We start from the raw sequence: 18,241 nt of genomic DNA, 5'->3' as shown, positions 1-18,241 counted from the left end.
TTCCGGATTCTAAATGGACATAGCTTTAAAGGTAGACATGAAGATGATTTGCTGATATTGGGGGGTATATACAAAAAATTAAATGCAATCTAAATCATTATGAGAGTTTAATCATTCTAATATTTTCATAATTAAGAGTTGCGGCTCTACAAAGCATCATACACGACTGAGCATATCGAATAAAAAAAATAGTTTAAAAAAATCCTTATATTTTAAGGAGTTTTGAAAAAAAAAATCATTGAGATCCGGAAGGTGTTATTGAAGTATTCAATGAAGGACACGTGTAAATAGATTTTAATGAGAATCGTGAATAAACTTGGTACTCGTCTTTCAGTGAAAAACTGAAGAGAGTCCTGGCGACAGTCCGTGTAAGTTTTCGTTAGAGTTTATTGGGAATTCTTATTTAGAGTGATTTGTTATTATTTTGTAAGTTTGATACTATTTATTCAACGGGTCTATTAAAAACTATTCTTCCTTATTCCACAACGTCATATATGTTAAGATCAACGTTAGTAAGACTGAAAAAAGCATACCTATCTGTTAAGTAACAAGAGGCCAAGTTTTGTTGAACAGTAAAAATAAAACATCTGGTCTAGTAAGGACATTCTACTAAAAAACTTTTTAAGAATTTTATCAACTGTTGTTTGGCATACTTGAATAATATCTAATTGATTCCAATTTCTATTTTATAAATTGGGAAGGATTACAAAATCATTATCGTTTAAACTCCCATTGTCTTGATTTAGGAGCATACAAGTATTTTTTTTTCTTCCTAAACAATGGAGGGGGAATCTGCTCAACAGACATCCTGGGTTGACCAGGAAGTGCGGGGTTAGGGATCACCGAGGGAGGCAGGACTACATCCCCGACCCGCTAAACCGTTTCCATTGCCGCCAAGCCTATAGTCCCTTCGGTACAACCAGAAAGTAATGCTTCAAAGGGGGGCCAGTGCACAACGCACCCTCGAGGTTAGCTGCGTGTCCTTGCAGCACCGAACATCGTAACTCGCTTTTTTAGAAGAACAGCATGGTATCGTGCCAGCGCGTTGCCGGCTTTCCAGGTGGCCTTACCACGCCCTATGTCCTCGGAAGGTGGGAAGGGTCGACTTCGCGCCTGCTTCCCTCTGCACGACTGGTATCAAGAATGATGATGCCGCGTGCGCCCCAAATTGACCTTTCTGCGATAGGGCCTATTCGCCAGCACACAGACTTGGACTTGCCGACGCGAGGTAGTATGGGGGCGAATAATATGTGTAATTCTGTTATTTAATAAATTTTCGTCGAAAAATGTTCCAGCTTCGTTTAAAAAATATTTTAAAAAATGTCATGGGAATAGTATTACTAATTTACTAATAAACAATTAGGTTTTTTTTGTAGAGTACAAGTTTGTTCGCAGAACGATCGCACGGTTATCGAAATGTCCGGTTCTGTTCTGTTAATACAGTTTCGTACGCATGAATACAAGTGGATGCCATTACAAAACCACGACAACAGAATGTAGGGCACTTTACACACCAATAAAAATGCAAACTCCTAACCCTTTGAAGAAGGTGAAACTTTAGGACATTTTTTTACTATTGCTTTCGATTCCACTACTAAGGCCGATACAAATATTTAAGAACTATTTTGTCTTCGCCTAAAAAAAATAAACCGTCTAAGACGAATTAAGTACTGTCCATTTAATTCCACCAGTTAATTTTCGTTATCTTTGCAGATACGTATTTCGACCACAACTGTGTGGTCGTCTTCAGTGTCTTGTACTTGACTCGACTTAAGTCGAGTCAAGTACAAGACACTGAAGACGACCACACAGTTGTGGTCGAAATACGTATCTGCAAAGATAACGAAAATTAACTGGTGGAATTAAATGGACAGTACTTAATTCGTCTTAGACGGTTTAATACATTCCACTAAACGAGCTTAATATATTTTTTTGTAAAAAAAATATTTTGATGGGGCAACAAAACAAAATTCGGATAATTTTGAGGATTTTCATAACATTCTTTAACAAATCCGAGGAGTTTTTTGATTTTTTTCATTTTAATATTTATTTTTTATTATCACCCCCCTTAATCTATCGGAGACCAGTAGGAAAAAAGGTAATTAAACATTTGTAACGGCCTAAATTGTTACTTTACAAACACATAATTCAGCTTTAACAGTAAGGCCATCTACTGTGTTTTGTACTTCGAATCGAGAGCATGACGTTTCGGATTGCAAAAAAAACATACTCAACTGTAATCAGCCATGTCACTTTGGACTTTCTGTAGTCAATTTATTTTACAGCATTCCAGCTCAGGTTTCCGCAAAACGGAAATCATCCCATTCAGTTTCCTATTTTATTTTACATCTCGAATCCAGTTCTCAAAACTACACTCTTTTCTTCTGTTATTGTTAATTTATAAACCTATTATATCGTAGTTTATACTGGGATTTTCTGTTTTGTCTCACTTTATACAACTTTGTTTTTACTCCTTCTCTCCACTTGCTCAATTTATTATCGGTTACATACATCTTACATTCTCTCTGGGTTTCATTTTAACCTGGTTTTTGTGATTGCTCTGCCATTCGTTGTCTACTGCGCTTTCACTCAACAAAAACAAAATCGCTTCACTGATTAAACGATTTTAACGAATTGTCAACAACTCTGTTCCATGTGGATTTGCCTGTATTCAAATATGGATTTTGTAACATCCTGTTTCCTCTTTGTCTTCGACGATGGTGTTGGTTTTGTAGCCTCGCTTCATCTTGACTCTTAGTTTCCGGTACCAGTGTCGAGTGGAAATAGCCCTTACGGTTGAACTTGTTGAACAGTGATGTTCAGAAACTTTTGTGTTGGGTTTGTTTGTGTGTTTGCGTTCTAGTTGCTGTTATTGTTAATTTGCTGTTGTATGTTTTTTGAACTATACAAATAAAGATTAATTCTCATTGTTCAGTTCATTATTCACTAGTGTTGCCAGTTGATTCTTCTTTTTATAGATAACTATTTCTTAATAATCTTTGGACTACTATTTTCTGTTCGACGCAGCAGGACATCTCTCTGCAGCATACTCATTTGTTTCGAGGGATTATTGGCGGTAGCAAAATGCGGGAGGTTGCACCATTCTACAGACAAAATTTCAAATATCTCTTAATTTATGATATTATTTTTTAAACATTTGGGTAATAAAAAACGGCTTCAGTTTTATTCCTTGCGTTTACTACGGCAAGAAAAAATATATAAGCCATCATAATCCTTACCAATTTGCAAATTTTTATTGTAAACCCCTAAGTGTTTCCAATGTAGATCAACGTTTATGTTTCAAGTGATATTCACTCATGTACAGACAAACGAAGCACATTTTCAATACTTTGCAACAAACCACTTGATCATGAAGAACGCATGCTATTTGAGTCAAACGAATACTATCATCACAGGCACAAGAGTGAACTCTTCTTGTAAAATAAGCTATATTGAGTGCAATAACCAAAAGTGTTATTGAATCACATGTAGAAATCACCATTATTTGAAGCTTCCGATAAAAACAAGAGAATATAGTTTCTATATACTACCCATAAATTCATAACAGTCCCATGAAGATAGGAAATCAAGCAAACATGGGACTGTTATGAATTTATGGGCAGTATACTGGCCAATGATTTTGAACGGTGTCGGATTTAATTAAAATATAAAATTCTTAAAATAGATCTCTAACGCTTGCTTTCTCAATGACCAATGAAACTTGGTATATCAATAAATAACTTTATAGCTGTGATCCGCATTAGAAACACTCCTAACAAATTATTCACCTAATGTGCATTCGAAGTATCCGTTTACAAAGAATATTATTACATACGAAGAACTTTTTATGAAATAGCCTCAAAAACTGAACACAAGTATTCGTCAAACGGAATAATAAGCAACAACATTACATTATCAACAAACAAGGAATTAAGATTTCGATTAAATCAACTTATTGGAAAGCCCGTAATCAAAGCCGTAATTCCTTCATAATTCATGCAATCAATCGTAAAACACGTAGATGCGTCAAAACGATTGCACAAAGCATCGATGAACATTTGTGTGGCAAGCCAATAATAATGATGCTTACTACTTCTTTTGACCGAATCTTCTAGATGAAAGTCTACAAGCGTACAATAATTTGAGGTAGTGTCATCTGTTTGAATTGAAAAAAGTAATAACTAAAAAAAAAGGTTGCGCCACTCTATACTCAGCTCGAAAAATCAAGTCTTTTTAAGCATTTATTTTCCACCAGTCTGTTTCGCCCAATAATTACTAACAACTGCATCCTTTCGAGCTTATTCCTTTTTGCCTCTTTGTCGTTCGGGCCTTGGATTATTTTGATAAATCCAACCGTTTGCCACCGGCACGGTAGTACACCTTACAATTCTATTATCACTCTTTCGTTTTAGTAGTTTTAGGTAGGTAGCAATATGTCGCTTACACATTCGCACGTTTCCTTCTTCAAAAACAATGTTTCATTTGTGGATTTCAATATACTTTTTTTCCATCGATCTGTCCAATTCTTTATTAAATTGCATGTTTATCATATAAATTATAAATAAAAAATCCTTTGAATACCTGCATAATGCATAATAAACGACAGGAAATAAATTCGCTGACTAGACTAATGGCATTGTCCTCATTGTTATCATTCCTTGATAAATTACACCAAAAATAATTCACATCATCGTTGGTACAACCCTTTAACGAATCAATCATTTCAACGCTAAAAAATGATTGTTCACTTCTCATTTGATAAAAGATCTGCCTGACTTGCACTGAAGAATCTAGTTGAAATTTAAAGCTTAGCATTCCTAATCGATTAAATATAAACTTTGTTGTTTTCGATTCTAGTGTTACAAACAAACGACGCACTAGGAAACAAATCACAAGCACGTATACAAATCTGCTTCGTGTATTGTTCTATCGCAAACAAACTAGTGGTATATTGGAATTAGAGTTTATTTCCAGCGGAAACATACAAACGTCTGGTTCAATGTATTAAACCATGTGATTTTTAAATTCACACGTATTTCTTTCTTCATTTTATAAGGGAAACATCTTAGAATCCAAAATTGGTAGCTTTAATGATGTAAATCTCAACCAATTTCGGTCGAACTTTATAGAACTTTCTCATTTTACACAAAGATAAAATAAAAGTTTCCTTTGGTAAAAAGGATTCTATCCAGTTTCACCTTAACAAACAACTAAAATATGAATATTTACATAACTTTCGTTTCCAAAAAAGAAGTTAAACTTTGCAGGTCCAATGATGGGGTTTCGCGGTTGGCGGTGGCGTGGTGATAGATACAGATGCTTCTGTTGCTCCTCCAGATGAGTGATATTAGTCTGATTTCAGCTTGGCTAGCAAACTTAGTTCGTTTGCTTGGTGCTATTCTTTCGGCATTTACAGGAAAAACTATAGCTGAGCCGAGTCCTGGTGCATCAGGGGTGACAGTGGTCCAGCTACCTTTCGGCCCCGTTCGTACTCGTAGTCCACGTCCACTGATAGTCCTAAAAAAGGTACCGAAAACGGTTGGCTTTTGTTTATATTGACCAAGGATAAGACTAGCTAAAACGCTAAAGAAGAATTAGAACGATAGTGGTTTTCTATTTGCTAGTAATGTACACCCAGGTTTTTTTACACGGTTTGGTTTTGGTCGTTTAAGACCTTCAGCGTCAATGAAGCAATGAGTTAAACCCACGAAAAAATTCACAAAAAATCAAAGAAAATTCAGGTGGTATTTAAAAAGTTGTGAAAGTTAAGGTTAACCGAGAAATTAATGAATTCCAACCGCGAAAAAAAAACCTGGGTGTATTTCTATTCTAAATAAAAAAAAATATATCTGTAAGTAATATTCCAAATGTCACAATACGTTTTGAAGAGGTTCACAAATATTTGTTTACTGAATGTTAAAGCAACAGATAAATTTCATAATTCGTGGATTTAATGACGACTCCAAACAAACAGATTCATCCGTCCGCTGATACTGATACACATTTGAATATGATTCGACTAACTTGTCGATAAAAACACATCTTTGCGTCATAAATGAAAAAATGATATCTAGCAGATGGTAAAGTGTAAAAAAATGCGTATTGCAATAGGAGAATGTAATGTGGTGAAATGTGTTATGTCAACCTTGAAAAAGAAAAACACAACTCAATACTCGTCACGATTCTTTTCAATAAGAGTTATTAGAATTGCCCAGTAAGTCAGGTAACGTTCATTGAGTTCAATTAAAATCAATGTAGGATTCATGAAACAATCGTTTGATAAGAAAATTATTTGAAGCTTTTAGTGGAATGTATTCATTTGTCACTTGTCGGCTACAAAGCAAGTTAATAACTGTGGAAGTCAGTGTTGGGAAAAGTACATTAAAACACTCTGATTATGCGAATATTTACATTTTTTTCAGTCAAATTTCATGCATCAAACGAGCCGAAACAGTTTACCAAAAAAAATGTACGAGACACCGTGATATTTTTTTCCGATGAAGCAAACTGTTTGTTTGCTGCTACATTAGAGTCGTGCCGGCGCGCGGTCAGCATTTACATGAGATTTTCTGTTTCGGCTCGTGCGCAGCGCAAACAGCACAGAATCGATTTTATTTACCCGTGGCGCAAAGCCTAGAAGGAGTGCTATCCGTAGGTACTGATTTATTCGTTCTTATCTCTAAATCAAGCAAGGAGTAATGAAATGAATATTTCCCACAAAAAACGGTTATACGTTGTGAAATTATTTTACGAAAACATTAATTGTGGGGAATTGCATGGAAGAATGAATGGTAAAAAGAAATGTCAACCATTCCCGTCCCTGTGTGGAAGTGCTTAATGAACACCAAGCTGCGAGGCGGCTCTGTCCCAGTATGAGGATGTAATGCCAATAAGAAGCAGAAGAAGATTCACTTGTCATAAGACGAGTTTGTACTATTCCATTTAATTCCATTACTTAATTGTACCTTTGACAGATACGTATTTCGACCTCAATAGTAAGGCCGTCTTCAGCGTCTCGTACTTGACTCGACTCGTACTTGTAATAGGTACAATAAAGGAGATCCTTCGTAGCTTAGTTGGTTAAAGCACCAGTCTAGCGTACTGAGGTTCGTGGGTTCGAGTCCCATCGCAGGGAAAGTGATTACCTCCAATACATTTTTCAAATCAATATCTTCCACATAATGTACATTTTCACATATTAGTTTGTAAATAGTAGTTAGATAGATCATCTAATTGTAAAACACACCAGCGCCTCCTAAATCCCGTCATTATAAAGTAAATTTAAACTTTTATTTTTTTCAAAAAGCATTCAAAAAAATAATAATCGAAGTAGGAAGTATTTGTAGAACAAAAAATGATTACATAAAGAAGAATTTTACAATTTCCACCACTATCGAAATGTAATTCAAAGCTGCTTAAATGGACTAAAGCTGTTTTTTTTAATGTCTATCACATAGGAACAAGAAACCTTTTTATTATGAGGTGAATAAAATACTGATAAACGTCTTTGCAGTGATATACATTATGGTAGGGCATTTTCCCCTGGCTTTTGTTGAAACCCCATTTTTCAATGACTTCTCATGAAAGTGTTATTAAACGAAAGTTTAAAAAATGTTTTCTGTAATATTTTCATATGACTACTCACAGGCAATGCATTTACGGTTTAACACAAAGTTTGCAGAAATTGTGTAGAAAAGTAATAAGTTATTGAAGTATTGCCTTATGGGGGCATATTATACCGTTTTACCCTGGATAAAAATTCTCTTTCCCCTTTTTGTGCCATCTCAGAAAAAAAACATCTAAAAAAGAATTTAGAAACTCGTTCACTTTCTTTTCTCCTTTCAAACCATGCGGAAAAATGGGGGGTCGGTTTCGGACCACTGCAAGACGACCGGTTTCGGACCACCCCGCCTTTTCGGAAAACGATGCGGTGGCTTTATACGGCCATTAAACATGAACGTTAAGGCGGTTATACAACAAAGCCACAAATCGGCCATTTTGGAAACCACGTGCTTTTTCGAGTAATTCTTCAAGAGCACGAATTGGTAGATCGCTTGTCTACTTATGCTAAACAATCGACTTACACACTCAGTTCAGCTTGGCATATTTTGATTCTTTTGCCAAGATCCGCACAGACGAGCGCTCGGTTCGTGACTTTCTGCTGATATTTCATTTGAAAAATTAGTTTGTTTACTGCGGCACTCAAAGGAGTGCCACCGTAAACATACGTTTGTTCAGCCGATATTCCAGCAAACGAACTTAAACCGAGATTTGCACGGCCGAGATCAGTGGAAAATTTAAGTGTGTAAGTTTCAGTACTGTACGGTGTCGCATAAATCACGGTTTATTCCTGGAATATAAAGTGCTGGATATTGTTAAGGTCACTCCTCACGGAATCCAAGTTTCAAAGTGCTCGCGTTTTCGGGGGCACACCACTCGATACGGAAGCAACGCACAACTGTAATTTAAATCAACAAAAATGACAGTTCACTATGGTCCAGGATTCAGATTTACGCGGAAAGATGCATTTTACGTATGCTTCAGACCGAAAATGCATCTTTTCTCGTAAATCTTGCAATACGATGATAATGATAAAATTTATAAAAAGTGTTTAAGCTGTAGATTTTTTATTTTCCATTTCTCACGAATGTCATCTTCTGAAGACTTTTGGGGCTTTTCAAAACGCGTGTTTTGCTATAAGAATATCGTCTGTATCTTCTTCCGTTGTCGAGTTATATTAATTTATTTGAAAAAACATGATTTTAGTAAAATTGATAAAACTTGGGATAAAAAAATAACATATCCCCAATTTTTTGACATAATGAAGAATATTAATTTCTCTTTCAAATGCTGTGTAAATATATTTTTTTGGTCTGCCCTAACCGGAGATATCAACTTATGAAAAAAATGTAATTTTGACAGAAAAACGATTATAGCTTTTGATCTGAAAACGATATTGAGCATATTCACCTATAAAATTTTTTTTTGAGCTCTAAAAGTCACCTGACGACGACTTTTTCGAGAAATGTAAAACAAAAAAGTAGATCAAAAATACAGTTTTTTGAGGTACACCCTAATCCAAGCAGGTGAAATTGCTCTAAATCAGCCAACTTAAGAGCTACAGAAAAGTTTTTTATCAAAATTGATTGGAATAAGCTACGCTACAACATTGTAGAACATAACATGTCAATATTCTGAGAAATAAAAAAAATATTTTCTAATTTTTTTTATATGATGGGCCACCCTATTTTTTGGTAAAACCATATTGATGGCCTTACTATTTCGAACAATTTTGTAGAACAACAGTTTTTTCTAAAAAATATAGTTTTGGCGTAAAATGCATCTTTCCACGTAAATCTGAATCCTGGACCATAGTGCAGTTGTGCGCCGCCTCCGTATCGAGTCGTGTGCCCCCGAAAACGCGAGCACTTTGAAACTTTGATTCCGTGAAGAGTGTCCTTAAGCTTGTACAACATGACAGACTATGGTGAGCTGGACACGTTGTTCGGAGCGTCAAGATAATATTCATAACCCGGAAGAGACCGTAGGTTTCGTGGAAGGCCGCGTACACGATTGCTTTTTGTAGTTGATGAGGACCTGTGTGCGCTAATGACCCTCCTTCTGGATGGGACAACATTGGATTTGGTGCCTCTACAAATCTAGTGTTTGCAGATTCCCTCAACTCCTCGGAGTAAAGCTCTCCTAGACCTTGTACCCACGGCTACGAACCTGTCGCTTCAAGTACCATTTAAGGCTACTTTGGCGGCAATAGAGTTTCTTGCTTTCTTGCATCGACTTCACTATAATTACTGAGACTGTCTTTTTTCCGTTACGTTAGGCTTGATCGAACTATCTCCATAGCAGGAGGCGTAGCAATTGCTCTACAAAGAACCATCCATTGTCGTCTGCAATGGAGCTTCCTGCTCCAATTAATCGAGGCCGTTGGAGTTGAGATCGCGACTACCATCGGTCTGGCCACCTTCATCGCGGCCTACAGTCCAAAGCAAGATGAATACACTATTAGGTGTCCCAATATGCCAAGTTTATGAAAAAGAAGAAGGCGAGGGTGAAAAATTCATTCTTAGTGCGAAACGTAAACAAACTCGCTGGCTCCCCCATACTAAAATCCAAGATGGCTGAATCGTGAATATGGCAGATTGGCACACCTATTGCTAATGGTGTATTTATCTTGGCCCAAAGCAAGTCAACACCGGAGATAGATCGGCGGTTGTTCTGCGCACCTACATCACCATGCTAACTCGACATCAGGCTTGTAAAATGTCATCTGCATGTCATTTGACTAATTTGTTCATAACTTTCTTTAGAAGCAAAATTTCTTCCATAATTTTGAATGTACTCATAACGCTTGAGTAGGGTTATATTTTTGTCCAAGGGTACATTTGCTCTAAGTATAACATCAAAGGCTGGAGAGTGAAAACTCTCCAAAATGTCACGTGTCATTTGACATAATGTCATTTGAATGATATTTTGCCTCCCACGCCCCAGATTACATATTTACAGCAAAGTCTCGTTAGACAAAGTTGTAGGCCCATTTAACCGTTATAAGTTCGTCATACAACATGAATTGATAGCTACCTTCTGAAAAAAGTTCTGGGAAAATTATACAAACGAATGCAAATGACATTTTACAACACTGCTCGACATAAACATTATCGCAGACGACTTAAAGACAAAGCATCAAGCATTACAAAACATTCAAGAGAAATATGCGAAGAAATCATAATGGCACAATTCTACAGCAAGAAATTGAAGAGGAAAGGAACAAAATAAAATCTTGGCACCAAATTCGGCTGAGCCGTTCCGGGTCCCATGCAGTGGTTGATGTTTTCTAAGCAACGCGGGCAACAATATTACCCAGTTGGTGGTCTACCGGAATCTCAACTTAGATGGCAGCAAAATAAAGTAATTAAAAAGTTCCATTAAAAAAAAGGAAATTGCCAATAAAGAAATCAGGGTATCAGCAATAAATAAATAAAAACATTCCACAAATAATACAAAAATTCTATAAAAAATTGAGATTTTTCCCCAAAGCAAAATTAAATTAGCACTTTTATTTAAAAGCAAAATTGCAATTTTTAAAGAATAATTTTCCATAAAGAAATTAAAATGTTTCAGGAAAAAGAATACAAAATTTTCATAAATAAAATCAATACATATTAGCATTAAATAATTACAGAATCTTCCACAAAATAATCAATAACGAGCAATAAAAAAAGAGCTTGAGCTTGAGCTTGATTGACTGCTCGTAGTTGCTGCTCCATTATGACCAGATCAGCTGTTCTTGCACAGGGAACCAACAGATGTTTGCTTGGCAGAGGTCCGTCTTGGTTAACGAGCTGCCAATGTGATAGATAGGAGGTAACTGATGGAATTTCTAATTGGATGTAGGAAACGAGCTTATATTTCATTTCCAATTCCAGCAGATTTCTGTTAGATCACTCAAGTTGAAGGTATAGGCACAGACAAACAGACATAACACTCGTCAAATTCACATCGTTCACTGATTTACTGGTCAATTCAAATAATCATTAGTTGGCCAATCGATCACCCGCGGCGCGCGCATCGGATTTGCTCTAGTTTGACGTTTGCTCACTACCGCCATCCGGTTCGTGATTTGCCCAACTAACTGAAATCAACAGATGTCGTTAGTGTTTGAACGACGATGAATTTGATGAGTAAATGTTCAATGTGTTATGTCTGTTTGTCTGTGGTATAGGAATAGTAATGGAAACGGTATGGAAGTCCATTTCCAGTTCTAGCGATTGCTAGAACATGAGAAATAAAGAGAAAGATACAAAGTAGGAGATTGGGACGGACCTGGGATTGAACCCACGACCTCCTGCGTATGAGGCAGAAGCAGTAGCCATATGACTACCAAGCCCGCTATTATGAAATTGTCGGTAAGGCACTAAGTAAATACTACACTAAACCTTCCTTCCAAGGTCCACGCTTTCTTCCTTTCCCCTCGATTTCATGATATGGTTAAGGGTTTACAACAGGGCTGCCCAACGTACGGCCCGCGGGCCGGATGTGGCCCTCGGCTCTGTTTGTTGTGGCCCGCAGCGTGTAAGAAAAATAAACTCAGATTCGGCCCGCCAACTTTTCTAGCTGGCTCGAGAAGCTCTTTTTTTATTATTCATTATTAGGGTATGATGGGGCAAGATGGGTCGCCTAAGGCGAACCCTGAATATCTCAAAACAGAAACATTTTAATTCAACTTGTCAACATGGAATTATAAAAATAACTCATAATCTGTAAGCCAAGGGTGTGAAATAACAAAAACTACACTTTTTATTTCATTTCACGTCATTAAAGTAGAAGTCTATTTTTCTGTCAATCAAAAAATGGCGGGGTAACATGGGTCAAACAGCGGGGCAAGATGGGTCACCTTTAAATACTGCAATTAATATTGTTTTTATTCCCAATATTGAATTACACACAGATAGATAGCTTTATTGCCAATGATTATATTGAATAAAAAATAATTTTTAAGCCTTGGATGAAGAAATGGCTCTATATATAAAAATGTTTGCAAATTCTTATGAAAACAAGTATTGCTTTCTTAAAAACAAAAAATAGACATTTTCAATAAACAAATAAACATCATTATGTCAAAAGTGACCTTAAAATGTTTAAACCAGCAATGGAAAATATGTTTTGAATACGAACCATGCCCTTCAGTATGTGCTGACCCATCTTGCCCCATTTGTAAGTTCATGTTAGAATGTCTAATTTTCAATCATCTTCTTCTTCTTCTTATTGGCATTACATCCCACACTGGGACAGAGCCGCCTCGCAGCTTGGTGTTCATTAAGCACTTCCACAGTTATTAACTGCGAGGATTCTTAGCCAGGTTACCATTTTTGCATTCGTATATCATGAGGCTAACACGATGATACTTTTATGTCCAGGGAAGTCGAGACAATTTCCAATCCGAAAATTGTCTAGACCAGCACCGGGAATCGAACCCAGCCACCCTCAGCATGGTCTTGCTTTGTAGCCGCGCGTCTAACCGCATGGCTAAGGAGGGCGCCAATTTTCGATCAAATTTATTTATTTCAACGCAGTTAGTATAACATCATCTACATTACTTATAATACGTTCACTATGTTACTAAACATGTTAAAATTTTACATTGCTCGACGAGATTACACGTTTTATAGAAAGTGTGTTTCGCATAAGAAACAATGCTGAAAAATATTTTACCTTGCCATACTCAACCAAAATAAAATCAAATCAAATCGAGTGATAATAAAGTAGAACCAAATTATTCCTCCTACAAAGTTATAATCTTTACATTAAAATGTACACGATGCTCAAAAACGGCTCTGACCCATCTTACCCCGTGACCCATCTTGCCCCGCCTAACCCTAAATACGTAAGTTTTAAATCAAAGCTCGTATTCGAGCTCGTAAAAGGTTGATGTGGAACATCGCGTTTTCAATAAAGATTGGAACGAGTAGTTCACATTCACGTTAAAAAAGGAAGGCCGGTTTGCTTAATTTGTTCAGAACGTTTTGCTATATTGAAGGAATAAAATCTGAATCCAAGCATTCTATGAAATATGATATTTGAAAAGCTTAAGTAGGAAACAAAAGCTGGTAGAGCTTCAAAAGTAGGGTGCTCAAGTGGTGCTCAATAAATTTATTGATTCAAATTAATGGTACAGTGGATTATAGCAACAATAAACTTTCTTCACTCGAGCAAATACGAAGTCAGTAAAAGCAGTACGGGCCAGTTTTGCTGTTAGTAAGATTTTGGCAAAACGGATGAAACCTTTTCAGGACGGAGAACTTGTTAAGGAAAGCATTTCGAGTGTTATTTACATCGTGTGTCCAGAGGAAATAGCGTCCTTCAGTAGCATTAGTTTGGATGGAGCGTAGTGAAGAGTACAAGTTCTCGTAGAAGATTTGAAAGCTACGTTACGTGAAAAAGCCGCCTGCTTCATATTCTACTCTGTTGCAAACGCAGCCACCACCAATTATAAATTATGTTGACGGAAATGACGAATACGGAGACTTGCTGTATTATTGCGAAGTTCATTGACTAACCCTTGGTTGCCGAAGAGATTTTTTTTTGAAAAGAAAATAGCACTATTTTTTACAAGATACGGGAAAACTACTGCTTGAGATGAATAATCCTGAATAGATGAGTGACTTGGCTTTTCTAGCAGATAAATATCGCCAAACATCTCAATAACTTAAGCATAAAGCACTTTGGCACAGTGGGTTGCTGAAATCTAGTACATTTCTTTCATCATGCTGAAAACAGTTCATGCAAATCTGTTTAAAATGCCGATAAAGTTAAGAAATTTCTATTTTTTCAACACAGTTCACCGATGTGAATAATTTACTTGAAATATTTCAAAATAAACAAAAAAAAGTTGTTTGAAGGTAATAAAATCGTGTTTGTTTTTTTTTAATGAAAAAGACTGATAATTTTGAAAATATTCAAAAAGTTATATACCGTGGAAGTACCATATTTGACGCAGATCCAAACTTGGCGCACTTTCATATCAAATGATTCATAAAACTTATTTTTGCCAAAATATATCAAATAATCAAGCTAGACGGCTTTATTTGCTCTTCTTTTTTGCATTTATGGCATAAAAAGCATATTATCGATGAAGAATTAACTTATCCGAATAAAATATATGGACGTCATACTCATAATGCGTCAATTTTTCGCTTTCTTAGCCACAATGCTAAGGATCGAATGATCATTTTTTGCTCACAAAATGACTTTTGTGAGAATTTTCGACCCCTACCTACAAACAGCCGAGTATTATGAGTAAGCTTTTCCTTTTATGCTGAACATTGCAACATTCGAACGCATTTTTGAACCCCAAATGTTCTGCGTCAAATTGGGCTCACAATTCATTTTGATGTTCCTAATTAACCTTATCAGACGAATATAAAATGCAGTGCTTAGAAATCTCAATAATATTCTTAGGAAAAGCAATATGTATTCATTTTATTTTAACTAAATCTCTACTACTTAGAATATTAATCAACATTGGATTATCCCACTAAGTGTCCAACCCGTGGTAGTAGGCCTTATGCTGTCTTCGACTTTAATGCGTTTTTTTTTCACGCGTTTTTTACACGGTATTTGTTAATTATGCAGATTTTCTTTGTGGGTTTTGAGATTCTCGCGAGAAAAAAAAATTTAATAATAAAATAGTATCATACAATTCTTTTACTATTTACTTTCTCTGCGCCGCCGTTTCTACCAGTTCATTTCAGCACAGTAGACTTCGTGAAGACTGCTATGTTTTTGTAAATTGTTTAAAATGTATAAATTTTCGTTTTGTTTTATATTCGCCCAAATAGTTTTTTTTATCACACCATCATTGGGACAAATTATGATGTAGCAACAATAAATAAATTCTAACAGGCCAAAAAAATGAACACATTTTTAATTAATTACTCTATTGTTATGCAAGCTACTAGTCAGGCAACCCTAAATAGGAAATTAATTAAAAATATGCCTGGATTTCTTATATAAGCTTCAGTTTACGATAATTGATTATTGAAAAAAATGTATACAGACGGACAGCTAATATTTTTGAGATATATCTGCCGGTCAAATAACATTTGCATATTGGTAGCTTCAACGTTGTTCTAAAAGAGTTCATATACGGGTTGCGTTCCTTTTATCCGTCTCAGTTTATAGATACAAAATTCCAGATTACCAAAAAAATGTTTTTTTTTACAAATGCAACAGACCATGATAGGCTGGTTATGCAATGAAATGTCAAAGTTAGTTCTCCCGTGAATACGTTTTGACATGACTCTTACAGGTGTTGCATTGAGAAGCATTTTGATTGATGTGTAGGGTACATAAAAATAACAAAACACTTACATTATATGCCACATATCATATAACTTGCAGAACAACTGAACAAAAATTAATGAAATGCTGCTTGATAAAATGAATTAACTTGTTATTTTATACAGTTAAAAGTTCTTTTGCACTGTCATTATATAATAAACAAATAAGGCGTTTATTTGATTGAGTTTTAACATAGTTTCAAAGTGCGTCAAATTAGGAACAACTTTGCGTCAAATAAGGAACATGGTAAAATTAGTACGTCAAGTTGGGCACCTCAAGTACCACACAAACACAGCTATAAAATCTAAGAAATGAACTTATATTTCTAAGTTTCATTATTTGTACACATTCTATAATAGTAGATAGAAAGCTCGTTTTGCAGAATATTAAGCGAATCCATTTTGCAATAATTTTTTAAATAGTGATTCTTTTTAAAATTTTCTTAGCTGCGTCAAATATGGTGCCTCCACGGTACCAAATATTTTCTGGCCCGCCTACAAGTGTAAATTCTAAAAATCGGCCCGTGGCTTGAAAAGGTTGGGCAGGCCTGGTTTACAAATTGAGCGATTCCAAGCAACAGCATCAAAATTTAAGAAAATTTTTAATTCATGATTTTCTATTGAGTTGAAACTTTGCACAGTTTTTCAATTTCATCTAAATCGTCATTTTTCGATATCAAATCTTCATATTGAGTCACGACTAACTTTTCAAAAGGGTGTATGTGAAAATGGTTCAAAAATATTTAAAAAGCTGCACAGCAAAAACGGAATGTTCGATTGTTATGATTTTTTCAGCAAAGTTAGACAACTAAATGGTGATTCTTAAGAAAATGTGCACAGTAAAAAAAAAATTTTTTTTGCCTTTAAAAATATCATTTTTGTCACAAAAACTCAAATATCTCAAAACCCTATTTTTTTGGAAGGTAATTTTTTTAGGGAAAACGGTCCATTATATTAGCTATCTACCATAAAAATTTGGTGATGGTAAACTAATAAACAAAAAAGTTATGACATTTCAAACATTTCACAATTTTCACATTTAGTAAACAAAAAAAATTTCCGTGTATTTTTTTTCAAGAATCGCAGTTTGATGCTGATTTTATTGTTAAGGGCCTTGCGTGAGTTAAACAAGTTGTTTGTATGATATTCCATATTTATGTATTCATCGATATTATGTATATTATATGTATAAATATTGTATGTATAAATAAATAAAAATGAATTAATATTATCCTAAGTATTAAATTAAATGTGGCAGTTACACAATGTTGTTATAGAAACTCTAAGAGTTTTGGGTTTGAATTTTGGTATGGGTTATGATATCATGAAAACAGTTTATTAATACTTATTTTTATTTTTTTATTCAATTTTTTAAAATATCGAACACTTTTGAATTATTATCAGCACAGTTTGAGTATAGTTTTGCTTTAATTTTATTTTCCGACAATGGAATGAAACAGTGAAATTTTGGGTTCCTTGGATCGTTTTCGCGTTATTAAATTGCTCGCTGAGCTCTGAAGCCTTTATTTCGTACTCTTCAGTAGTAGTAAAACAAAATGATAATTTGGTTAAATCTTTTCTTTTCTACGATTTGCCCAATCAAAAGTTCTTTCGCAGTTTTACTTGGATGCTCACGTTCTTTGGCTAAACTTGCTCTTGTGGCCATGCGCTTTATTGTTCCTCCAATAGCATCACAAGGACCTTTGCCATGTGATGTAGCAAAAAAATGCCATTCTGCATCAATTCCGTACATTGATTTAAATTGACATAGGCTCGAAAAATTCTTACGATTTTTGTACTGCGACGCTGCTCCATCAGACATGAAATATATCTTTTGACTTCTTTATGCTTATCAACGCGTAAAAGTTAATCATTTTTTCAATGAACAAGTTTACGGATACTGAATCGTGTCTTAAATCTTCGGAAATTATAATAAAACTTAAGTGTTCAATTTGCGTACTTCCATTAAAATAAATAACGAATGGATGAATTGTAGCTTGTTGTACGTCCCAGTGATGGGACTGCACTTCATCTTGCAATACAAAGCTGTAATTTTCAGAAAAACACAAATGACTAAAAATTCACCATTTTGTAATGTATTTTTCGTATTTTTAAAAAGCTGGATTGTTCTGTTTTAATGAAATCGTGAGGATTAAACTTTCTAATTTCAAGCAAAAATATGACACAAACTCATCTACAGGTTTTACAATAGTTTCTATGTCACACCTATCCGTGGTCACCCATTGCTCAAATGATAACTGATCAATATATTTTTCTTCAAACTCAGCGAATAAAGTATTTTCCAATGATGAAGAATCTGGACAATCCGAACAAGATCGTAGATAGCAATTTGATGTTGTATTTTCACACAAAAGACTACCAGTTAA

The 18,241-nt window shown here is 35.2% G+C and overlaps 2 protein-coding genes across 9 annotated transcripts in view; both read right to left on the bottom strand.

The window, feature by feature from the left end:
* LOC134217603 (collagenase-like) overlaps positions 1 to 18,241 on the bottom strand; it is a 457,454-nt gene that overhangs the window by 207,837 nt on the left and 231,376 nt on the right. The gene's annotated exons all lie outside the window — the stretch shown is intronic.
* LOC134217601 (hippocampus abundant transcript 1 protein) overlaps positions 2,236 to 18,241 on the bottom strand; it is a 125,775-nt gene continuing 109,769 nt past the window's right edge. For all 8 annotated transcript variants that reach the window (XM_062696387.1, XM_062696381.1, XM_062696384.1 and 5 more), the window contains one exon: positions 2,236 to 5,517. In XM_062696387.1, the coding sequence (XP_062552371.1) occupies positions 5,423 to 5,517 (95 nt within the window). In that variant the 3' untranslated portion in view covers positions 2,236 to 5,422. The remainder of the gene's footprint in view (positions 5,518 to 18,241) is intronic.

The sequence above is a fragment of the Armigeres subalbatus genome, chromosome 2 (assembly GCF_024139115.2).
Source record: "Armigeres subalbatus isolate Guangzhou_Male chromosome 2, GZ_Asu_2, whole genome shotgun sequence".
NCBI lineage: Eukaryota > Metazoa > Arthropoda > Insecta > Diptera > Culicidae > Armigeres > Armigeres subalbatus.
Note: the sequence above shows the minus strand (reverse complement) of the source record. Positions and strands in the feature narration are given on the sequence as shown.